The sequence below is a fragment of the Chanos chanos genome, chromosome 2, assembly GCF_902362185.1.
Source record: "Chanos chanos chromosome 2, fChaCha1.1, whole genome shotgun sequence".
Classification (NCBI taxonomy): Eukaryota; Metazoa; Chordata; class Actinopteri; order Gonorynchiformes; family Chanidae; genus Chanos; species Chanos chanos.
In genome coordinates, this window is record NC_044496.1 from 47471636 (window position 1) to 47497490 (window position 25855).

The window sequence follows — 25855 nt, forward strand, 5'->3', positions numbered from 1 at the left end:
GGGCAAGTCATGCTTTTCTGATGTGTTAGAGGATAGGCAAGAATGTGAGAGAAGAATGACAAACAGTGCTTTCCTGGAAGAGTGAGCCACGTATTGTTCCTACCTTTAGACCTCTCACAAACTTTGAAACTTTTCTGAGAAAGACTGAGAGACAAGTGGGAGAGAGGCGTAGAAAAAAAAGGAAGAAGGAGCAAAAGCAAGAGAGGGAGAGAGAGAGAGAGAGACCACATGCTTGAGAGAGTGAGAAACATGCTGCTGTAGGACAGTGTGTGTGTGTGTCATCCTCCGTCACTGAAACGTGTCTTTGATATGGAAATGCAATCCTGTGAAGGACAGACCCAGGACTCAGAGCAGAACTTGACTATAATCACACACGCTCACACATATGCAAACACATCAACTAACACTCTATGTAGCACTTCTACTGCAATTTCACAAAGACCAGAGTTTCACACCGCGTTATGAAGATATGGATTTAAAGTAAACAAAATGTCACGCAGTGTTGGCGAATTCCAAATATAAGTCTTAGTTCTTTGCCTGTTGTGATGGGTGAATCATAATGAATGTCGGTCTGAATGAATGGCTTTCAGATACTGAATTGTGTTCATGATCTGTTGTTTAGCCTGACTATAGTAAGTGAATCCTCGTGTTGATTAGAATGCTGTGTTAATGATTAGAGCGACTTGGGTCGCATCGATGTTCTTCTTCTCGTATTTGAAGAGGGATTGTTATTGTTTGTGTGTGAGCTGAGAGATTCAGACTGGTCCTAATATGGACAGAAGGTAAAGAGATAATACAGTGCTGACAGGAGCTGTCAATAGCCATTCACGACCCAGAGAGTGCTTCATCTGCTCAGTAAATTACATACTGCAGCCTTCTCTAGAGTTCAAGACAAGCTGACCCTACTCTTGTTGCGAGAAACAATGGAACAATGACTGCAATCAGCTATTCCTCCTGCCATCTGTGTTTAGCCTCAGACAGTGAAAATACCTTTCTAGCACTCCTGAGCTGTTGACTATTAGCTTACAGTGTTGATGGGGGGGGGGGGGGGGTGTCCGAAATTGAGATGGAGAGGATATTGTAACAGCAGCTTCATTTGTGTTGACCTCTGTCCATAAAAGCATTTGGCTTTTTTTTTTTTTTTTTTTTTTAATGTAACCTCACTCTGGAGGGACCTAGGCTCGGCCCATGTGTTGATGTACGTGTTTGTCAAAGTCTGAGCAACGGACATGTTTGTAGAAACGATGTCATTGTGTAGCCACCTCTTTCTTTTCCTTAACTGGCCTCTTTCGTCCCCACGGTTTCTCCAAGCATGCACGTGAGCAGTTCGAGAAGCTTTCCACCATGCACAAGAATATGCAGAAAAACTACGAGAGCCTGGGGAGCTACTTCGCCTTTGACCCGCACGCTGTCAGCGTCGAAGACTTCTTTGGTGACCTCGCCAACTTCCGCACTCTCTTCTTGGTGAGTAGAATCATGCTGTAAACAGCACAGTATCAGCAGGTGGGCTGGTCTCTCTCTCTCTCTCTCTCTCTCTCTCTCTCTCTCTCTCTCCCTGCTGCATATAGCTCCCTCCATTTTTAGGTGGTAGGTCAGTGCAAGCGTAGGAATATTTGGTAAATGTCTCTCCTCTTAGATTAAATGTGGGTTCACGCTGGCAGTACAAAAAGAAGCAATGTAGGGGGAGGCGGGGGGGGGGGGGGGGGGGGGGGGTGAGGGGCGCCCACACAGTGCAGTACCTGTGTCCGCTCTAAAGGCTACAGGAGCTGGCAAATGACATTTGTTATCAGCTTATAACACTAAGCAGAAGCCATCGGCTTAAAAAATAAAGAATCGGAGTCTGTCTTAAGAGTAGGTGGTGAATTAACTCGCTTTATCACGCTTGATAAAGAAATTTCCTTGACAGACCCCAGAGCAGATATAGGAATGGGCTTATAGGACCAGATTAAAGCATACATAAACTGCTCTGAGAATGGAATGTATAATATATCACTGAACATGTAGCTTCCATTGCCGATAAAAAAAGAGAAGACTCCAGAAGCTTCTTATCCCTTAAAAAAGAGTTTCATTAACTTGCAGTCTGAAATACAGAGAACACCTCTTTCCTGTCTCCTCAAAGCACACAGCAGGTTTTAAGCAGGTAGAAATGGGTAAGCTGAAAGAGGATTTGGTTTATTGAAATGGGCGGAAAGGGAGGAGATGTGTGACAGTTACACTCCTGCGATTAAAATGTTAAATGTTAAAAGCTATATGGTGGTTCTGCTAATTAATATTTTTGACCTTATCAGGGGCTCCCAATTTTTTTTTATTTTTTTTTTTTACTTTTTTTTCTTTTTTAAGATGGCATTTGCCTGAGGTAATGCATTTTAAATCAGTTTCATAAACACTGAGTGCTAGTTCTAAGGTGGTTGAAACACATTTAATGAAAGCCTGCTGAAGCAAAGAGGACTACAATCAGTTCAAAGGAAGGTTCCAGTTGGCGTGTTTTTAGCATGGCAGCACGGAGCATAGCTAATTTTGATCTGAAATGAAGGATACACTTCCACGAGTGGAGAGGAGAAATCTCCTGAACAAAGCAGAGTCTTGCTTTAGGGGGAGAGGAAAAAAAAATAAATAAATAAAAAAACCTCTTAAACACTTATTTAAGAATCTTTCCCCTTCTTCCTCACCCCTATATCTCACTCCACCGTTCTAGCGGCGGGAAAAATGAAAGGTGTCAGAATGATGGCATGATGTCCAGGAGGTATGCTCAAAGTCTTCAAAACCCATTAACGTGAATGGCAAGGTCCCATTGCCTGGGCCTTCTCTCTCTCTCTCTCCCTCTCTCTCTCCCCCCCCCCCCCCCCCCCACCCTCTTCTTCCCTCCTCCAGCCGTATTGAAAAACCAACTTCATTCCCCTGATCAAAGTCTGGCAGCGCATGACACTGCTCTCCCTCAAGGATTCAGCGTTATACGAGTATAAAAGAGGCATCCACGAAAATAAATTATTCTCTCAAGCAAATAGCTCTTTATGAATAAGTTATTACTGATTTGGAGTTCAATGACTGGAATAGCCAAGCAGGAAACAGGCAAAAAGAAACAAGCCGGGGTGTCCAGTCTGTGCCCCCTGCTTCACTCTTCAAGATCAGCTTACTCCTTGTACGATGTTGATATAGAAACTAATACCCATTCTGTTAAGGGTTTTTCTTTTGTCTTTATTTGCTTCTGTGTGAGGATGGAAATCAAAATAGTGTAGAGTTTGATCTTTTTACAGTTTGCCTTCTATTTGACAGACATCCCTGGTGATGGTGAATATTGAAAGTGTATATGGAGTGAGTAAATACAGTTTTGCTTGCTGTACATGCAGGAGCCAAGAAACTGAAACAGAGGGCGTTTTAAGACTGTTTAACAAACGAACAATTGCAATGGGAACCAAAGCTGCCACTGATTTTATCGAAAGTTTGTGTTTCATTTCTAATTTTCTCTCCTTGTACATGCACTCCCTGCATTATGTGACATATCAGGACCTACTCTTGGCTCATATCTTAGAATCCTGAACAAGCTGTCATAGCAAACTGATATTGTGACTGTCTTACTGTGGACTGAGGTAGAAAATTCATATTCATGATGGAGAATTCATTAAACGTTTCAGTTTCTCTGCGTAGGATTATGCATGTGGCATATTTATGCTTCGTCTCACCTTTGAGTCATTTAAGGATAAACATTTTGTCCTCAGACATGACCAATGTTGGAGAATGTTAAACTACCTTTATGACAGATCCATTTGGTGAGAAAAAAAAAATATCATTTTATCTGCTGTCATAAAACTGTCACACTGAACACACACACACACACATACGCGCACGCGCACACACACACACACACACACACACACACACACACACACACAAATAACAGATAAGAGAATCCATTAGCCATATTTCTGTTCTGGTCAATAGAAATGAAATGTGATTTTTTTTTCCCCCACGTTGTACCTTCAATTTATCATTTTAATGCACTGTCACACTTGATGTGTTACAAAGAGAGAGAGAGGGAGAGCAAGAAACAGAGAAAAAAGCAGAATGAGAAAGAGAAACTGAGTGAGGGAGAGAGACAGAGAGAAAGAGAGAGGAGTGGTAGAAATTGTATGCTTGCCTCTGTATGTAATCCTGACTAGAGGCCCTGGCTGACTATCAGTGTCTTAATGACTTATCAAAGAACAGCAGATGGAGGGTGAGCTAACTCTCTGACACGTTAATTGAGTGAGCCACTGATAAGTGCCATAAAACTAGTAGAGATGAGCGTTGGCGTGATGGAACATCATAGTCATGACTCAGCCGTGTGTGTGTGTGTGTGTGTGTTCAAGAGGGTTTTCAGGGCAATGAACACAATAATTCCCTGAGAGTGTTGAGAGATGGTAATGTTAATAGTCATAATGGAGATTGTAATGTAGTGTGATGTCATTCCTGTCCCTGTCTGTACCATTCTGTCTCTGCTCGTCCTGTTTCACTGTCATCTCGCTGTCTCTATGTGATTCATGTGTTATTTTGATATCAAATCTCATCCCATAAGGCCAAATGCCTGAAAAACAGACTATTTCGCCTGCAACCAGACATCAAAGATTAATTCTGAGCTACCCAACCGATAAAGTTAACCTTACAAAAAGAAGATCCCATTAGAACCCTAAATAGCAGTGCATATGGATTAAAATTTAACTGATTTCAGTTATTTCAGTAATTATATATGCATGCACTGAATGCTGATAGCTAAAAATTGTTCATGCAAAAAAAAAGCTCTGAAATATTCAATATCATTATTTGACAGTTATTTGCCTCCATATTTAAGTCATATGTAACCAGCCTTTAAGTATTACACATGTACTGGGCTATACTGCTGCACGGAAATGACACTTCAAATACTTGTTCGGCTGTAAACACGTTATAATTATTTATAAGGTATTAACCTCATGCACTGAGGTGAGATGTCCTGTTCCCTTTACTTTGCTCCATGAAGACCTGCATTTACCAAGAAATGGATCATGAAAGGAATGTACATATATAAAAAGAAAGAGAGAGAGAGAAAGAGAGAGAGAGAGAGAAAGAGAGAGATGGAGAGTTCATGAATGATGTATTACAGCATTATGATCTATGTGTAGGACGTGGGCATTCAGCTGAAATCCAACTGTCCGGTCCAGGCAGAGAGGCCAGGCACGCTGTAATGCCAGGGCTCCAGAGAGAACCCAGCTTCAAAGCCCAGGCCTCCAGACAGAGAGAGAGAGCGTCTCAGCATGTCATCAGAGCATATGTACCCATAGAATAGATTTACAAAGACGTGTCTTCCTCACCGACCCTACCTTTAGCCAGAATGCATAAACACATAGTCCTGACACATGGACTATGTATGGGCTTGTGGCTGAGCACCACTGACATTACTCACAAATTTGTTTTGAGGCTTTCGTGACTTTTAATCACTTAATTTTTGTGTGCATGTTACTGTGTGTGCATGTCTTTCTGCCAAACATATGCAGCAAACAAAATAACATTAAGCTGGAGATCAATCTTACCATTTTTCCATGGGTTTACAAATCCACAGGAGTGTTACAGAGCATGTGTTCTTTATTACTGAAGTAGTTAACTGGCTCTGAGCATGTTGACATAAAACCAAATACATTTTTACATTTTTTTTTTTTTTACTGACACGAAATGAATAGTTTTGAATCATTTGCTTCATCAGATCTCCAGGTGCTACACAGTGTAATATCAGAGTGTGCCTTGACGTCCATTTAAGAGGAGCTAGCTGAAGGCAAATATATTTTAACGAGCACTGAGACAGAAGTCTTTAACACAGATAAAGCTTCAGAGCGGATCTTAGATCTCATGAACTGGTAAAATTCTCAACATTTCCTCCAAAAAAAAAAGAGAGACAGAGCTATCTTGACCTCCAAGGGTCTGCTTTTAAATAACCCTCACAAACTCTCTAATTAACAAAAAAAGAGTTTTAAAGCAACGGCTTTTCCCCTTATAATCAGCTCTCTTAATGACTTTGGATTATTTAGTGTGAAAACACAATTATCCAGACTAATTTGCTTAACATATCGATTACTGCCCACTGCTGTCAACCTGAGGGCTTCCCACTGTTTTCAATCTTTGTAGTTTATTTCCTCGTTTCTTTCAAACAACGTTTTTTTTCCCCACTCTCATCTGCATATAACCTGTCTGCAAAACTGAGATATCAACACTCACCTTGGCGGCCGACTGGCCCAGCTTTATCGGCAGGGAATCGGGGGAGATTAAGAACTGAGAATGGAAAATCACTTTGTAAGAGCGGTAGATAAAGTCTTTAACAGGAAAGGTTGTTGTTAAATCGGATGCAGACTAGAAGAAGCTAATTAGCCTAAAGGTGTTAATGTGTTTTTAATGTTTTATTCTTTAACAGCAGATAAAGTGGTACTGGACAGTGAGGTTATCTGTATGAGGAGACTGGATTCGATGCGATGCCAGCCTTTTTGCTGTTGATGTGGTGTAGATGTTGTGAGTTTTGCGTTCGAAAAAATAATGTTCAAAAGCTCCCCCTCTGGCCATTGTTTATTTCAAGTCGAGCTTCCTAAAAAATGCAGAACACAATTAAGAAAATTGATAAAATCATAAATATTGCCCTGGGCACAACAGGAAAAGAGCAAGCCAAAGAGTGAAAACATATTTGTTGCCATGGCAATTAGGCTTCTCCGCATGTTTGATCAGAGCAAGATAATTATGTTGTGTAATCGTGTTTGCTATCAGAATAGCTTGTTTGTTTAGGAAAAAGTTTAGCCAGCAGGAAGTATTTTTTTTGTTGTTGCTCGGAATAAATGATTTTCAAATTAAGGATCTAACACTTGACAATAGGTTTGATGCTATCAGTCATTAGTGGAGATAAATTGAAGCGTTAGTGTCTGCGAGTCATAATCCACTGATTCGGTAATGCATAATGTCAACACAATGCTTAAAAGCTGGAGTAAATAAAGGCAGGGAGAAAACATTGAAATTACTGATTAAGATATGTGTATTGTTCATCTGTTTGTGGCGTAAAGACTTTTTTTTTTTCCCTGACTCATTGTTCCAATGAGCACAGAAGAATTCAATTCAAAAAGGAAATTCATATTTATCCGCACCCCCCCCCCCCCCCCCCTCTCTCTCTCTCTCTCTCTCTCTCTCTCTCTCTCCCCTGTCCCTGTCCTTGTCATTCCACAAGGAGACAGTGATAGTAAGAGCTCTTGTCCTTGGACTTGGAGACAGCTCCTCTATTGACTGCAATGATGAGCTGTACTTTGCTGCTCTCTCCCCACAATCCCTGTAATCCCTCTGTCTTAGCACTGAACACGACACACACGTTGCAAACCCCAGGGGATTCCAAAGGGGGCCTGTCTGTCGACACTCATTATATCAGACCATGAAGGGGCAAAGCTGGGATGGTTGGGGAGGCATGCGTGCAGCCACACACACACACACACACACACAGTCCCCCTCCTACCTCACCACCTCCTCCTTTAAGACATGCACTTGCATCAGTGTGTGTGTGTGTGTGTGTGTGTGTGTGTGAGTGTCTGTGTGAGAGTGTGTGTGTGTCACAGCCTGAGAGTAAGGAGACCTTTTGTGGGGCTTGTAAATGTTACTCCACAGTGTGTCGGTGTCTGTCTTGCCCTGCATGTGTTCTTGGCTGTGCGTGTCTTAGCCAGACTCTCTCTGTTTCCCTCCCTCATTCCGCCTGACACCTCTGTGACATTTAAGAAAGTGGAGAGAGACACATACCCCCTCCTTCTTCCCTCCTTCAGACCAGCTCTCTTCCCCACGGGTCTCAGACCACATTTACCAGTGGATCAGCTTGCTACTCTCTTTCTTAGAATAAGCAGCGAGAATAAGTCCAATCCACTCATCGCACAATAAAACTTCTGTTGATGTGGTGTCTGCTGCAGATCTAAAACGAATATTGAGGTAGGAATCGGTGAACAGGAGGAGAGAACGAAGGAGAAGATAGTAATGCCCTACAAGAAGCAATTGAATTTCAAATGAGAAAGTAGAATGTTCAGCATCATTGGAATCATTTTAGCTTCTTTCAAACAGCGAAAACAGATTCTGAGCCGCATGAAGTGTAACATCATGATTTCCTTTCAGATATGTTTTCTCTAACCACACCTGTGCCATCTGTACCCTTGCACACAAAGTATGCCAACACTCTCAAGTACAGAATCAGCTACCATGTTACCATAGCAACCACTTAATGTCTCATTTGTCTGTCAAACTAAAGTGACAACAGTTCTGTTTTGACTTTGCTACCTGCCTCAGCTCTGCAACAGCTTTACCTTTCAGATAAACTAAAAAAAAAAAATCGAGAAAGTATGGTCAGAAGAAGTTTGAATGCAATATCGAAAACATCACATCAAAGCCTTTGACATAGATCTTTATACTGTAGATATGCTGGCATAGAAACATTTTGGTAGTCGATGCCAGCACCACTGAAAATTCCACAATTCGCGATACCTGATTTGATACAACTGCAAAAGCAAAAATCTCACTTAGCGTGTCCTTCATTGAAAAACAAAACAAAACAAAAAAACAACAAACCAATTAAAAAAACATGTATAAACATAAACAAATAAAAACTAGAACAATGGCATGTAGCTTTCAAGTATTTAACAGTAAACAGCAGTTTTAGAGTGTCCACTTCATTATTTAAGTAAACAATATTATGCTTTCAGTAATATGATTTAAAAGATATAAAGGTAATAGTACATGAAAGATTTAAAAGCTTTAAAATGGTGGTATATGTGCATCAAGTAAACAACCACCATTCACATACACCAGTACTGGCATTCAGCAGTAACAAAATACAGTCAACTCTTTGTTGCACTGCTGTCCAACGACAAAACTATAGCAGTGCCATGGAAAAAAGAGAGAGAGAGAGAGAGAGCAAAGGGATCATTTAGAAAATGTAGATTAAAATATGAATACTGGACCCCCAGTCAAACACTGGCCTGTAGCCTCCAAGTTAAAAAGGCATCCTGACACAATATTGATGTCAAATTTCAGGAGCTGTATGAAATGTCCAGCTTTGCTGTTTTTGTAGGTAAACTCTGAATGCAAGCAGTGGTCAAAATGCACTAACATGGTGATAGACTGTTATTGTCTCTAAATATCTCTGCTTAAAGGGCTACTCATATATTTTGCGTTGCCTCGATGGAATGGTAAGGATGCTAAATACATATAGCCTAAACCAGTAAGGTCATTTATAACTAACCTCAAATCTCAAATGTCATGTAAAACTTTATTTTCGATGAGTATTATTTTGTGATGCTGTAGCTACAGCAGTGCTGCTGTGCAGCTTTTCCACATGCTCACATGTTCACATGTTTGTCACGTGTCAGTGGGAGTTCCCACTTTTCTCCTCTGCTTGCAGTTGGTCAGACAGGAGTGCAGTACCAGTGTTGACTCGATACCACTGAAACTTAACAAAGAACTAGCACAGCTACCTTTTCTGAATTTTACCATCAACTTGGTGCTGAAGTGTTGGTTCTAGTGGAAGCTCTCCGCTGCGCTGAACCTTGTCTTTTTCTCTGAGTAGCAAAATCGTTACAATATCCCTCTTTTCAGATATGTGGCAGTGACAGTTTCACCTGAACAACCCTGATTATGGGCTTTCCACTGTCTCTTGTCACACCAATCTGGGCCATACACTGTGTGATTTAGACATGAACTGGAAATGTAGTTGAAGACTACCTGGGAGAATACTGACACTTTGTATCATTATTATTATTATTATTATTATTATTATTATTATTATTATTATTATTATTATTATTATTATTGGTCATTCTTTGGAAAGGCCAGGTGAGAATTTGAGGTGTAATCTGTCTCTTTTTCTTTGCGTCTCTCCATTTTTAGGAAGCCGTGAAGGAAAACCATAAGAAACGAGAGATGGAAGAGAAGACCAAACGGGCCAAGCTGGCGAAAGAGAAAGCGGAGAGAGAGAAACAGGAGAGGCTTCAGAAGAAGAAACAGTTGATTGACATGAATAAAGGTAGAGTAGCGCCACTGCTAGAACGTCCCTCAGTTTACTCCACACACTGGACAGCAACACCGCAGGAGGGAACAGTGTTCCCTCAGCTTTCACTTTCATCTCACTTTTACACTTATACACACACTCTTATATGCACATGCACGTGTTGGACCACATACATATATGCGCAACAGAGTATTTACTGACACTGACAGTAACAGTGGTTGGTATTGCCGAGGCAAGAGCGTGTGACAGAGGAGGTGTTGCTTGTATAATAATAATCAAGATTGCGATGAAGAGAATGATTAGAGTCACGTTGATTATGATAACCGAAACACTGAAGAAGATTTAGTTAGACGACAGCAATAACTGTAGAAACTGCACTCTGAAACCGCGCGCCGTCATTAGCACTTGTCTATTTCTCTTTTTTCTTTTAATCTTTTTTTGTTAATGTTATCAAAGTCATAAGGTTGCATTACCTGTCCATGGCCATACGTTGTTAAATGAAATCAAGGTGCTGTCCCTTTAAGTAGCGGCTGCATTGCTCCGAGAGGCTGTGTCCCGCCTGTCACTCAGATGAGAATAGCTGGGCACTGTCAGGGCTGTGAGGCAGTGGAGACCAGTCGTTGCCATACAGGATGTAGGTCACACACGCAGACAGACATCTCGGGTTCACCGCCTCACCAACGCACTCAGACAATGGACTGGCAGGACAAGACGTCACGTCTGCGCTCGCTTCATTTATAAACACAGACGTTTAAGTACGGCGCGAAAAACGTTGATTTATATGGATAGTTTTGCAGTATTACTTTGTAGTGTGATGTGAGTTGATATACGCTAGAGTTGTACATGCATTGGTGGAAATGTATTAACGTGAAATTCGTAGTAAGATGGTGTAAGTATATTTCCAGTGGTGTGCGTAGATTGGATTTTCCACACAGCGAATTGGAACAGATTGAACACTGATTACGAGGCACCAGCATTTAATTCATGGGAGTACCACTCATTACCGCTTTCCCAGTTTTTCTAAATCATTGTTATTTTCTTGGATAGCTTTGTACAAAACAGAGTTCATTTGTATGGGTTCTAGAGATCCCAAAGCCCAGTAGGTAGGTAGTGATTGAGGGGACTGAGAGCTGCTCTGTGCTAGCCTGATGCTCGCACAGAGATGTCTGCCTGCGGCCAGATTCAGCCAACCAGCTCTTTTTTTGTTCCATTCTGACATATACACAGAGCTTTTTTACAGTCTACCAGCTTCAAATGTCAGAGCGACTGGGCGGACACTTTTTCAGGAGCTCTTACTCCGACACACTGCAGCTCTCCGGGATAATTGATGCATGCAAGGTTTTTTTCCCTCTCTCTTTTTTTTCTTGAGAAGTGACCTCTGTGAGTGCTGCTTTTGTAATGATGCAGAGAGACTGACTGGGAAATGAAAAAAAGAGAAAAAAAAGAAAAGAATCTCTCTGGCTAACAGGATGGACTTTCTAGACACTGTATCTGAAATACATTGAGATATGTGTCTCACTGTGAGCCTACCATATCTTTTTTAGGGGTTATAATAAATTTCATATAAATAAAACATCTGAATGTCTTGGATAGGTAGCCTGAAGGCTAGTGGCAAGCTGAGTTATCTTCTTACCTCTTCTCTTCTCTTAGAGTTACATTCAGCAGTTTGATTGAATTTCATTTATACCCATTTTTCAAGACATCCAAAGCATGTTCTACTTTGGAGGGACATTTTGTGAATACAAAAAAAGTAATTACATATAATGGTTATAATTGCAACACCCCTAAACATATTACTTCAATTCAATGAAAAATAACAGAAGGATTAAATAGACAGAAATGTCAGGTAAACACTCCAAGCGGAAAACATCTTTACCACACTAGAAAGAAACCCACTTCAGTGATCTGGTCAAATCAAGAGAATGGATGAAGAAAGGGGAGTGAAGCTCTTGGAACAGAAACCACACAATATAAGACCACCGTGTAGACCACAAATAGCGTGGCTCCATGGGATCAAGGACACCCTGGAGTGCACAGGGATGAGTATCCACGGATCTGAAGATCTTTGCAAAGTTCGATCTGCCTACAGGCTTCCAACCAACAGGCCGACTTAGTTCTACTGGGCATATAGATGATGATGATGATGATGATGATGATGATGATGATGATGATTATATGATGAGGAGGAGAATGACAATGATGATGATGAAGGTTTAACTTGCTGTGGGAGGTTCAAAAGATTGCAGAAAAGTAATAGTCTCAGCAAATTTCTTTTCTCCTTGCTTTGACATTTTACATAGATATTTTTTTTTTTTTTTTTTTATGGAAGGTGTTGCTGAGATATTGGCATGATGTGATTTCACGAAAAATTCACGATCATATTCACCACAATTTATTACTGCTGACTACTTCAATGTCTTCAGTCCAAAGTGAACTTAATTAGAGGCTTCCCTTAATTATTGGCTCCCCTCTCATTAAGGCCTCAAAAATACCTGTAGGTTCTTTAACATTAATTAATTACTGTCTCTTCACCATATGTTTGAAGAAATCAACTCATAAATTTCCTTGATTCAGTCTCAGGTCATGTTCTCAATGAATCATGTTTATGTAACTATGGATTTATGACCATGTTTCTGTTCAGACGTTCAATGATTAATATTTACATTTTTTTTTTTTTTAAACCATTTAATGGATTTTTTTAGTATCTGATGCAGTTTCAAAGAGCTATTTCTGTAGAGAGAAATCTGAGGTCATTTTGTTAAATTGATTGCTAATCCGCTTCACATGTAAATGATTAACAGTAAAGTACATTTTTAATGAGACTTTAATTCATGAAGGGTTAAGAGGGTGCGTTAGATGGGGGAAGGGGAAATTGACATTTTTTTTTTAAGTCCCCAAACCCACCCCCACCCCACAAAAAAACAAACAAACAAAAAATAAATAAATAAAATTTCAGGACTGCACCTTTTAGGGCTTCTACTCCATGCCTGCTCTCTAATGCCTTAAGATTGATAAATATATAGCAAGAGCCTGCTAAATCTGTTTTCCTTGCAAAGTATTGGAAATACTAATATGGGAAATTGCTTATGAAATCATTACCGGGTCCCCCCATTTGTTTTAATTTGCTCTAAGTGGATTTCCATATTCCCTTAGAATGACCAGATGTTCAGCATTCACCAAATTGCTTTACGCACTGAAAGTAAATGGGGAAAGGCTGCGGAATAGGCCTAAACCCCGCGTAATCCGTCTGTCTCTAATAGGAAAAGATGTTTCATCCCAGCAGGGCGTTCATTATGCCAGCAGATATGAAACAATGTTGCGCGGAGTGTGCTTTGCCCACAGAAAGAGAAAGGGACTGAAGGATGGCAGAAGAAAGACTTGATCTGCTCCCAGGGCATCCGCACAAAACACAGACGCAACTGGGCCACCCTAACAGCCGGGCCAGCCGGCTGGCAGAGCCGGGGTCACAGCTGAGGTCCGCGCGAGTGTTTGTGCCCGCACGTTTGACACTGGCACAAGTCAAACCCTCTCACGTTTGAACAGACCTGCAAAACATGCACTCTGCTTTAAGCTGAATGAGACATGACACTCATAAACAACACTGCCCCTCCACTCCAAAACATCCTTTAACTGTGTTTGGAGAACCCTTTCAAAGGATTTCTCACAGATGCTGCACTGAAATCAAGCAAATTTCTTTGTGCTGAGAATCATTCATTCCCATACATTTCTGCATAGTGCGTGTATGTGTGTGTGTGTGTGTGTGTGTGTGTGTGTATATATATATATATATATATATATATATATATATATATATATATATATGAAACTGGTGCCTGCCTGCAGAAATGGGCTTTCAGTTTGTCAGTTTGTTTATTTGAATTTTTAGCCTCCTCTTTGCATTGATGAATTCATGGTCATTCGCATGAGTCAATGAAAAAGCAATTAGCATTCTTTAGCAGAGCAGTCTTCATAAATTCTATCACGTCTCAAGATCTGTGGCGTTCCAACTTTCCATTTCCTCTTGATTGGGACATTTTCAAAGAGTCCCTGTTTTCTTTCTTTGAGTTGAAGTCTAATGAAGTTTCAGTGAAATATTTTCTGGAGTTGTGGAATGAAGTTCAGCAGTGCTGATATGTTTTTGTCTTTCTGTTCATCTTCCCTTCCTCAGTTAGACTGGTGTATATGCTTCTCAATACAAACTGTGTGTGTGTGTGTGTGTGTGTGTCCACTTGTGTTGTTTACTCAACTGCTGTCATGTTGTTTCAGATCCACAGTTACATGTATGGCTCTGGAGAGAATGATCAGGTCCAAAAGACAAACAGAGATCCGACACAAACCAATAACTCTGTCCATCTTAGCCATTCAGAAACACATCACTAACCCCAGCCTTGAACCCTGCTGCAGTCTTCTTTGCAAGTGTTCACTGTCAGCAGATGAATAGATTTGGAAATAAATAAAAAAAAGGCAGAAAGAGAGAAAAGAAAGAAAAATTGCCCCATTTGATGTGTTTGGTGACAGTTTGCAAGCTTTTCTGGCCTTCAGCCCTGCATTGTTCTTCTTATGAGAACACAAAGACTCTTCAGAGAAGCTGAGACACTTTTAGAAGCAGACTGTCTCGTTTTTTTTGGTGTCAGTGCTAATGTTTTTAGATCAGATACTGTGTTTTTTCTGTCAGAATCCAGAGTGAGAAAATTGTTGTTTGCAGCTGCAAGATGAATCACTGTAAATGGTTTTCATCTGTAGAGCACATAAAAGCATGGTAGTAATGCAAGTAATTGTATTGAAAAGATTGACACCTATCTGCTCGAGTCAGGGATAAAAAGGTTTCATTTTCTCGGCAAAAAAAAGGACAAACGGGTTCTTTAGAGTGTTTCAAATGGGGGGGAAAAAAGAATGTATATATTGATAGGATTGAGGTACTCAAAGAAGATTAGTGCATTTCCTTTCAAATATCCTATCACTCCGGGGTTGATGATAGCTTTTGCTAACTCTTTGCCTCACCGTCTCAGGCATCTGTGCTTCTGTGACCCTGAATGAAAAGCACTCTCTATGGCAGAATGCCTGTTTATCACTCTTCACTTTTCACTCAATGCACGCATACTCTGTTTGAGTAATGACACACTGCCTAGTTGTATAAATATATATCCGTTGAGGGTTAGCGTTTGAGGCCTCGACCAAATATGTATGTGTTTGAGTGATGGGCCCCATGTTGATACTCTTTCATGACTCCTTTTGCTCCTCTGCCATCCTTTGTTGTGAAAGGACTGAAGAAGTCCGAGCAGTTAAAAAGAGATTTCAACTGAAATTCCATGCGGGGTCTTTCATCATAATTACGTTTATCCCATCCAGTCAGATTTGTCTTCGAGAGAGCAAGCCAAACGTCCAACTGCCGTACTTGACTCTTTATTTATCTTGAATGGTCAAGGAAGAAGTCACGGGGCAGAAAAAGAGGGTTTTATTTATCTTGATATAATTGTTTGTTTGGTTGCATATTTGCTGCCTGTCTGTGAATTTTCGATGAAACAAACGGCTCCATCCGTCATGCCAGGAATACATAAGCAGTTCGTACTTGTACATTTGCATGTCATTTGCTTCTGTTTTGATGATATAACTGTTTATGTTTCATTAGTGGTAATTTTTCGATTATCTTAATGCTGATGGCAGGGGATTGGTTGTCTGTGTGCCTCGGTGTTGTGGTAATGTGTACAGACACACTCATCTGCGTTATACGCGTATCAGTGTTGGCTGTCACTTCACTGGTGTTATTTACTCTGCCTGTCAGTGTGCAGTATCCTCCTTTGAATAACACTGCATTACATCCTCAAACCCTCTGGGAACCCGGAGCCTCTGAGTATTCACCTCAGAATGCACAAGCCTAGTGGACCGGCTTTGTGACTTTCTGCCGTTACCTTAAAAGTCGGGAACAAGGACGAACAGCTTATCTGCTGTATCGCATCAATTCTAATAAATAACTGCATATTAGATTGTAGGCTATCATCTAGGAAATCCCACAATGCCTTGAGGGGACAGGAGTGTTCCGGATTTGACCCTTAGTATTTCTGGAAACTAGTCGCAGTGTCATAAACAAGCCCCATGCTTGGATTTAACACTCTGATTTTCTGTGAAATGTATTTTTTATCGGCAGAGGTGACATCCAGTGTCATTACCCGGCAGTATTGCGTTTAGAAGATTTATCTCCATAGGAACAAACACTGAATTTGTTTAGAGGACAGAGCGTTAAAGAAAAGGCTTTGATTATTATTTGTTTCATTACCAATTAATGTTGCTTCAGGGAGTGTTGCATCTCCTCAGAGTTTGTGCCTTAAAATGCATACCATATAGACAGATAGATAGATAGACAATTTTCTTCCTTTGGATACATCCTTTTTGTATAGCCACTTCTAATTATTATAGCTTGAAAAGCACAAATCATTTTAAGCCTCTTTTAACTTTAATTTATCGGTTTCACCCTCAGCTGAAAGACAAAAATAAGAAGATTCAACTCAGACCCCCCATCACCATCACCAGACACACGCACGCACACACACACACACACACACACACACACACACACACTGTTGAATGTCATTAACTCTCGTTCATGGGTGGGATACATCTAGATAATTCCTCATCAAGTGTCCAGCCCTCCACAGTCACTTGACAGTCAATCAAATGTAATTACACTCACCACAAAAAAGTCATCAAAATCTCATTGTCAAGTCCATTTTGCTCACTGGAGAAAGTGATGGCATGAAAAACCATACACACACAAAAGTGCTGTGAGACAGAGAAAGCCTTGCAGAGGGACAGACACAACTTGTGCAGAGGAGGATGCAGATGGTTACCAGAAAGAGTGCGAGAGAGAGAGACTCACAGACAAACAGAGGAGAGAATAGATCTCTTGTCCTCATGTTGTCTTTTTGTTAGTCCGCCCCCCTGATCTGTATTCTCAAACTCTAGTAAGCTTTGACTTGGTCTGGCGAGTGCCACGGTGTGTAGGATACTCTTCCTGGAATATCTCAGCCGTCATCAAGCACAATTCACATTAAGAATACACCTAAAAATCTTTTTTTTTGTTTGTTTTTTTTTCTTTATTTTCTGTAAATTCTTGGATGAAAATAAGTATATGACTGGGGAGGTTTTCTGGGGGAGATGGATATAAGGTAGTTACAGGCTCCTGGAGCTCACAGCGTGGAGATATCGTGTGGCTTATGTATTCCCAGATCTGACATCGCATCCTCTCTTAGAACAGTACAGCCCAAAGGAGCATAGAGAAGAAAAAAAACTTTAGGACTCTCTCTCTCTCTCTCTCTCTCTGTCTCTCTCTCTCTCTCTCTCTCTCTCTCTCTGTCTGTCTTTCTTTCTCTGTCTGTCTCTCTCTCTATCTCTTGTTCCTCTTTCCTCTCATCCTTGGGTGCGGCTGTGTAGCATCCGCCCAGATGGAGTGTTTTATTTTTGTTTGTGTTTGTTTACTTATTCATGTATCCAGCTATCCAGGACAGCACTAAGAGTTTTTTTTTCTTCTTCTTCTCCTTTTCCTGGGTCACTGTCACAACCGCAGAATAGCCACACTCCACTCTCTCTCTCTCTCTCTCTCTCTCTCTCTCTCTCTCCCCCAGTCATCAGCTCTAGCCATTCTTACATGAGAACCAGGCAAAGCGACCATTGTTCGAGCTGTTAGTATCCCTGTCCAACCTCAAAGCAATAAGCCATCTTAAAGCCCATCTCCAGTCCTGGCACTCCCCTACTTCCCTCCCTCCTCAGAGACACAGACCCCGTGGCGCCTCTCTGAACTTGGATAGGGAGTGCCTTGCCCATATCCTCCCTGGACCAGGGGCTCAGGGAGCATCCCTAATTAAATTACACACAGACATAAGTGGGTTTTCACATCAAGCTGTTACTGTAAAACAGTCCAAAATGTCTGTCTGGTGCCACATCCATCTTATTCATTACTTCTCTCCGACCTCCCATTTCTGTCTCTCTCTCCCTCTCTCTCTCTCTCCTCTCCCTCTCTCCCTCTCCCCTCTCCCTGGCAGGTCACAGTGTCAGCTGTAATGTCAGGAGTGTCTGAGAGACAGCAGGCTGTAGCAGGTGCAGTTTTGGCCTTGATGAAGATGTGACCTCTCTGGTCATAATGCACACTCGCAGGCCGCACTGAGACAGGCTCAGCGAGCAGACAGACAGACAGACAGCCAGCCAGATAGGCACAGACGTGCGAAGAGATAGGGAGGCAGGCAAAGGAAAGGAAAGAAAAGTAGAGAGTAGACAAAAGAAGATAGGGTCCTTCTCTACACCTGGCTCCGCGAAGCAGCGCGGCTGAAGCTTTGTTCACTGCGAATGCACAAGGTTAATTGCACAGGTGACTTTCCACAGGGTAACAGATGGAGTAAAATGTGTTCAAAAAAACAATCTGGAGACAGAAAAAAAAAAAAAAAAGAAAAGAAAAAGGAGGATCTTTTGAGGATTCCTTCCTTTTTCTTTTTTTTTTGTCCATCGTTTGTTTTATGAGTCCTTAGTACGTGTAAAGCCGAGAGACCAATTTATCCGGCATTGTCTTCCTCAAAGTGGATGAAGCTCATCAGACAGGACCATGTGAGCATTTATGAGAACTCATTACAGAATAAATGAGAACAGGGGAGTAATGATCAGGGATCTGGAACAGTCAGGCAGACAGTGTAAAGCCTTAGCGGTGATCAGCGCATGGATTTCTCCTGTTGGCTTCTCTCACCATATTGATATGGTCAAAGTGTTTTATAACATTCAGACAGAGTTATTAACATAGATACAGAGCTGCCAGCAGATGAAGAAATTAAATGGAGAGGGATTAGCCGCTGTGTACATTCCTGTAAGATGTTGTTATTTACAGTTGGTTGTAATGGATACTTGAAACTATCAAAGCTGATCCTGTTGGCAAATCTGTGATAAATTCAGTGATTTATATGTAGAGGATGTAAAAATGCATGTGTCACTGAAGAATTATCATCTCATTTTCAATTTATATAAGCAGTGAAAAGGCTTTTTGTGAGCATTTGGGAACAAAAAACTGTCTACAGTAGCGCTTGTGTGTGTGAGTGTGTGGGTGTGTGGGCGTGTGCGCGTGTGTGTATGTGTGTTTGTGAGTGTGTGTGTGTGTGTGTGTGTGTGTGTGTGTGGGTGTGGTGCAATCCTTTGTGCTTATGTCTGTTAAACTGAGAAGGTGGTAAAAAGAGTTTCAGTTCTCTTTCTTTTTAAGACCCATTAACACCTACACTATTACAGTTGCATGGAAGAAGGCACTCTTTTGGAGTGGTCTTATAACCGTATTCACTCTCCTGAGTATGGGTTGTATTAGCATTAAAATGTTTATGTAATCCGGAATAATGCTACTGGAATTAATTTAAATGCTGGCCAGTTTTCTCTGCGCTAAGTTTATCCCGAAATGTGTGGCAGTCACTGGGTTGACACCGCAACTTTTATGGTTCACTTACATGTTTACAATTTCAAATGTGTTTACCAGTTTTTTATGACATATTTTATGGGAGCTCTGTGAACAATATAAAGTTGTAGAGAATTTACATTAAGAGATTTGATCTGGGCTGTGGTATGGCAATGGTATTACATTTTTTTTTTTTTTCCTCTGGTCTCTTCAGCAGCAGAGAGAGGATCTTATTTACACAGCCCATGTAGCAGGGATGCTAGTCTAGTACTGGTGATATGGGTTAGTCAGAGGAAGTGTGTGGGTGTGTGTATGAGTATCTGTCTCTTACACCTACAGTACAGAACAGACATTAATAAGGCATGGATCTGATAGTGTTTATGTGACAGAGGGAGAGAGGGAGCGAGCCATGCATGCACGTGCATACGTTGTAGAAATAATTAAATGTCATCCAGCCCCGCGCTGTTCGAGTGTCTCTCTGAGGGAGTTTTACGACCCATGCGTTTGCGCTTCAGTGGCCTTCTCAACGACCCTGTCCTCCAGATGCACACAGATACGCTGGTTCCAATCCTCCTCCGTAGCCTCTCTTCTCCTGCCTGCCATGACACTTGACTTTGTTTTTCTTCCACTTTTGCGCGGCTCTGTGGATGAAAAACTCCTGGCTTGTGCCAGGTTTCTTGTTGGCGGACTAATCTGATGAGCGAAGTTCTCAAATACAGCACAAGGCTGTGCTTGTTATCCCCTAATTAAAAATGTGACAGAGCACCCATAAATATATTAGAGCGCAGATGAGAGGCATACTGTTACACTTGGCTCAGCCTGAGGAGGGAGAGGCCACCTGATACCCAGAGAAATAGGTAGTTGGAGAAGAAGAGGAGCATGAAGAGGAGAACTACAGAGAGAGAGACAGACGGAGAGACAGAGAGAGAATTGGAACTGCAGGCCTTATAGTAAAAGACATGTATACTATTCTTGCCCAAAGTTTGCTCTTGCTAGAAAGCCACAGAATGTAAAAGCTCTGTAATATTCTTTCTTTCTCTAATAAGAGCAATAAAAAGACATGGGTTGTGTGCTACATAACCCAGCAAGTTGTTTTATCACAGTCGGCTTGTTCTGTTTCTCAGGTTTTAGCCCATCTTAACCAATTGGGGGGCGGGGGGGGGGGGGGTAATTTCCTGTTAGCTATGCACCTCTTCTAAATGCAGAGCACTGGGACTAAAGGTTAGCTTTCCAGTAATTCCCAGGCATCCAATCTGCGATTTGTGCTAATTAGGAAACGGCAGAATGTTTGCCCTGGGTTTTAGCTGTTGAAAATAAGATCAGCAGCGTCAGAAAACCAGGGCAATATGAAGCACTTTTTAAGAAGCTAGTGTTATATCATCCAAAAAAAAAAAAAAAAAAGTTTGCTTTTGGGATTATAATGCTAAGAGTTCTCAAATAACGTCACGTTTTACGTATTTAAATCTTTTGGTGACTCTTGGTCCTCTATGCAGGCTCTCTAGTTTCTAGTAAGTTCTGGAATGGGGCTTGAGTACCATATGTTCGCCGAGACTGCTTTCCTCTCTCTCTCAGCCATTTGGCAAGAGCAGAGGTCTGGCTAGTACTGCTCAGAGTCTGGCCCAATAGGACTTTGTTAATGGAGCTGCTCCAGGTCACACGGGAGCATGTTTCCTCTTTTAGTAATTTTGCTTCCATGTGTGAGAGAAGCGTCCCTCTGATCCCAGCCCTGGTCATTATAGATGATGAATGATACTACAGTTAAGCCAGAAGTAGGACAAATTGATCAAAGTGGCAGGTGCCCCTTGTGATGTCTAGGTCTCTAAGAGAAAGGAAGTGAAGTTTCCAGAACCATCTTGCCACAGATAAATGTTTACCTGGCACTCCTTAAACGTTTAGAACATGTGGTAGAGGTACAGGTCGTCCTAAATAGAGTATACGCGTTAAGGGACACCAACAAACGCCAGAACACCATGGCTACTTTTGGGACCCAAATTTGTTTCCAGAGAATGATTTCAGCCTGACACTGTTGTTAAAGCTGGTGAAGACCATGTCCTTGGTTTCAACCAGTTAGCAAGGCTATCAGCAAAAGGTGTTGAAGAGCAATTTGAGATAAGCCTCACTTGCTTTGTTCTGGTTTGTTCTGGAAGAGCTGGTTTAATTAGCTTGATTTAATCTGAGTTGCTTTTAAGCACAGTGCACTGCAAGAACAGACACTTTGATTTCAGTTTTGCCCCTGGGAAAGAGCCAGAGGAGTAAAAAGAAATGTCGAGATGGAATCGAGAGAAAAATTAATGCAAGCGCCGATGAAAAGTTGTTTTCTTTTTTCTTATTCTTTTTTTGTGTATTTCTTTTTTTCCTTCTTTGTTTTTTTTTTTTTTTGGGGGGGGGGTATTTATTTATTTATTTTTTTATATAAATTTTAATGTGCTGCTGTAGAAATAAAAGAAAGAAGAAGAAGAAGAAGAAGGAAAAAGAAAAAAACATGCAGCTTTGCAGTTTTGCTACAATGTGGAGAGTGTGTGGCATTTCTGGAAATTAATTATGTAGCCGTGTCAACTTTTTTCCTCCTCATAAATTCAATTTGCTGACTGTCATCTGCTTTGAATGCGTGAGAAAACAAAAGATTGATTACCACGCCTGAAACTGCTGCCTAAAGCAACCATCATCTCCAATGGCAGACTGTCTCTCTCTCTCTCTCTCTCTCTCTCTCTCTCTCTCTCTCTCTCTCTCTCTGTCTGCCAAGGCAGACGCAGAATCCCCTGCCCATGTGCTAAACATTTCCCCCAAGCTGCTCTCTCGCTCATGTACACAAAACGACGATGGATGGCCCAGTTCCACTCAGTACGATAAGTCACCCTTAATGATCTCAGTTTAAAATACTGCCTCTGCCCAACCTCAATGATGAAGCGGGACCTTCTGACTCATTAGTATAGGGTAAGGATAGATGACCCAGATAAATAAGCTCAGGTTCACTTTTGAACCCTTTCTGTTGACTAATGTTGTGTGCATTGCACTCCATATGCACAAACAAAACAACTCTAAATATGCTACACGCCAAAGAACCGGATAACGAATTAAGATCTCTATGACTGGCTTCATCTAATAAGTACACACTCCAAAAACAATATTCAATCTTACCGAAGAAATATCTCTTTTTTTTTTTTCCTCCTTTGTGGGAAATGGAATACGTTACGTGCAAATCAGAGGCATGAACGCGCGACTAATTTCTCCTGCAGGTTTGTCTTTATTTTCGGCACACCCAGCCGATAACCTTCCGAGGCTGCGTGGCTTCTCTGGCCCGTACCGTCTTTCAGAGACACTTAGCAGTTTGGTGGGCCCACATGATTTTTAAGACCGACCTCTCTGTCATCGACAGAACAATGATGGAAAGCCCGCGTATTGAACGGCTCCACACTAAATCTTGGTAAAGAGCACTTAGCTTCCTCGCGCAAGCCGCAGAAAGAATATCTGTCGATGGCCATCGCTGAATGCTTTCATCCTCTGGCTCTTGGACTGGAACTCGGCCGCCACGGTCAAGGAGAGCCGGGGCTCCATCCCAGCGCTGCGCTTCTGTCTCTGCCCTTTGATTCCACTCTCGTTCCCTCATTCACACACACACACACACACACACATAATAAAATGAGTTATATTCTTCCCTTTAAGACCCCAGTCATTGTGTTGCTCCATTCCTTGAGAATATTTCTTTTGATATCAAAAAAATTGAGAGATTTTTGATCAGTATATTGGGGCATTTTAGGGAAACAAGGGTTTTGGTTTTTTTTTGTTTTTTTTTGTGGGTGAAAACTGATAGGTTTGCTCATATAGTATGACTCAGTGTGCTGTAGGTGTCTTTTTTTGCGAAATGTCATTCTCTCGCTCTCTCTCTCGCTTTCTCTTTCTGATTCTCTCTCTTGTTCTCTCTCTGCAGAAGGAGATGAGACAGGAGTGATGGACAGTCTAATGGAGGCCCTACAGTCTGGTGCAGCCTTCCGTGACCGCAGGAAACGAACACCACGCAACGGTAAGGTCCTGCAACAAGATCACCTCCGCATCGTCACACACACACATACACACGCGCGCGTACAAACACACCACTTCCAATCCCACAGACAAGAAAAGTTATCTGCACTACTCTCTGACCTACTTAAAATTCATCACATGCTGTTTTACAACTAAAAGCAAAAAAAAAAAAAAGAGAGAGAGAGAGAGAGGGAGTCGTTTCTCAGATCTCAGCATCATTATCACATATTCACACAGGTGTCGTTTATCGGCCTTCTGCACCGCACCACCCTGGAACTCTTCATTATGTTTTACAATGCATCCTCCCTTCTCTTCAGAGGGGATTCTTTGTCAAATTGGCATTCATATGGCACTGATTACAATAGGCATGGATGTAGAGGCATAGACTCCTCTGAGAATGGTTTACCATAATCTTAATGTTAACATATTCCAGCCTGTCAGGATGAATAGCCTGTACCCAGGAGATGGCTAGCAGGCCACCTGGTAGAGGTGCCATGTTGAATTGAAATGCCACGAACACGGAGGGACAAGTGTCTATAGTTACAGTGGCTCCGTACCATGTTTATGGTGGCCCCAATACATCAATCCCAGCATAAAGTCCTTGTGCATGCAGAATGTCAACAAGTAAATATAACCGCGTCATCAGAAATCCCAGTGGAAGAAACATGTCTGTTGTGTATGAAGAGATTCGTAAAGAAAAGCCCAGGTGCTTTCAGAAAGACTCACAGTCAGGAAGCAGAAACGCAGATATATGCTAACACTCATTCACTCTTCGAGGGAAAAAAAAATCTGCCAAGGACTCCATCTCTGCTTTCAGCCACTCTTCTAAAGCGGGATTAGGCACTCTGTAGCTTTCTAAAACGCTCTGTCTAACACGCCTGTTTCCACAGGTCAGGTGTCTCATTAGGACCATAACAGGACAAATCAGACGCGTTTGTGTTGGGCTGAAGTGGAAAAAAATGTTGAAAAATATAGAGCCCCTATCCAAGATCAGAAATCACTCTAGCTTCCATACACGCCACAATACGAATTCGATCATGGTGACACATGCCCTAGTAGTGCAAACAGGTTTGTGTTTCTCTCCTCATTTAGACTATGTAGCACTTTTTCTCCTGCTCTCCTCCACATTAGCCTGGTGGCTTTATGAAGTGGGTGGGAGATAGCAGTCTATCAGACTATATGGAATTTGTCTCCCACTCAGTGTGGTGTTTTGCCCTACTGTACTGCCCCATCACACCAGCTGGTGGGCTGCCTTCACCTCTACCACCCTGCTCCTCAGCCTCTCACGTTGAGGCATGTGACTGACATGGAAGAACATTTAGAGATTTATGCTGATCATCATTTGTCTGTCTTTTCTCTTTTTTTTTTCTTTCTTACTCTTCACACAAACACACACATATGTAAACATTTACTCTCTCTTCTTTCTTTCCATCTCCCTGTCTGCCATTGACTCTCTTGTTCACTCTCTCTCTCTGTCTCTCACTCTGGTGTATGTTAAACTGGGGTTTTGACAACAAGGAGAGGATAACTGATTTCGAACGCCTGAAATATTTGATGTGTCTCTCTCTCCCCTCCCTCTCTCTTTCTCTTTGTCCACTTTAACAATGTTGCAGGTGATCAAAGCCCCTCCAGCGCGGTCTCTCGGTGGCCGGGTGCTAACCATGGTAACGGATTAAAGCCGTGTTTGTAGTCTAACCACTTCCCAATCCTCACACTCTTCGTACTCTCCCATCATGCCACTCCTTGCCTTTAAGTCTTGCTTATTCCTCTACTGAACCAACCCAAACTGGCCCAAGCATCGAAATAGACCAAGCTGAGTCCTAAAACACTGCTGACCAAATATGGCAGTACCTCTGGTTTTGAATTTTGCCTTTGATTTAAGCATCACTCAATGCTGTAAATAATAATAAACCATTAGCACATAATTTTTTTCTTCTCCTGAACAATAATTAGTGTTCTTAACTTTTCCAAGCTTTCTCACTGTCATGGACATGAAGAAAGTCTTGCACTATCACCACAGTTGGTCATATGGTTATTTTGGTTTTTGTCAAAGTGGATCCTCCTTAAATGACAGTAGCTATGTTTTTTACCTCCACATTTTACTTTGTACTCAGGTGCTATATGACTAACAGGCCTTTTTTTGATCCTTTGATGCAGCAGTGGCTCAGTCTGGCGTCTATGGTGCTGACCAGCTCCCTTGCAGTAGATACCCACCTGTCCAGCCCCCCTTCTCTACTTAGCCAGTAGTGATAGAGCATGACGGCACACCCACTTCCGTGCACAGCTTTTCAGGAAGTGTTTTGCAAAGAGGACCAGTCTCTTCATTAATGTTCACAAACAGACGTGTGCAGTATGGCTTTCCAGGAGAGAATGTAATCCTAAGTCAAGGAGCATCCAAAAAT

The 25855-nt window shown here is 41.7% G+C and overlaps 1 protein-coding gene across 1 annotated transcript in view; it reads left to right on the plus strand.

Annotated features, from left to right (window-relative positions):
• diaph2 (diaphanous-related formin 2) overlaps nucleotides 1-25855 on the plus strand; it is a 333165-nt gene that overhangs the window by 272271 nt on the left and 35039 nt on the right. The window contains exons 26-29 of the mRNA XM_030765467.1: nucleotides 1300-1464; nucleotides 9898-10033; nucleotides 23362-23454; nucleotides 25067-25117. Of these exons, the coding sequence (XP_030621327.1) occupies nucleotides 1300-1464; nucleotides 9898-10033; nucleotides 23362-23454; nucleotides 25067-25117 (445 nt within the window). The remainder of the gene's footprint in view (nucleotides 1-1299; nucleotides 1465-9897; nucleotides 10034-23361; nucleotides 23455-25066; nucleotides 25118-25855) is intronic.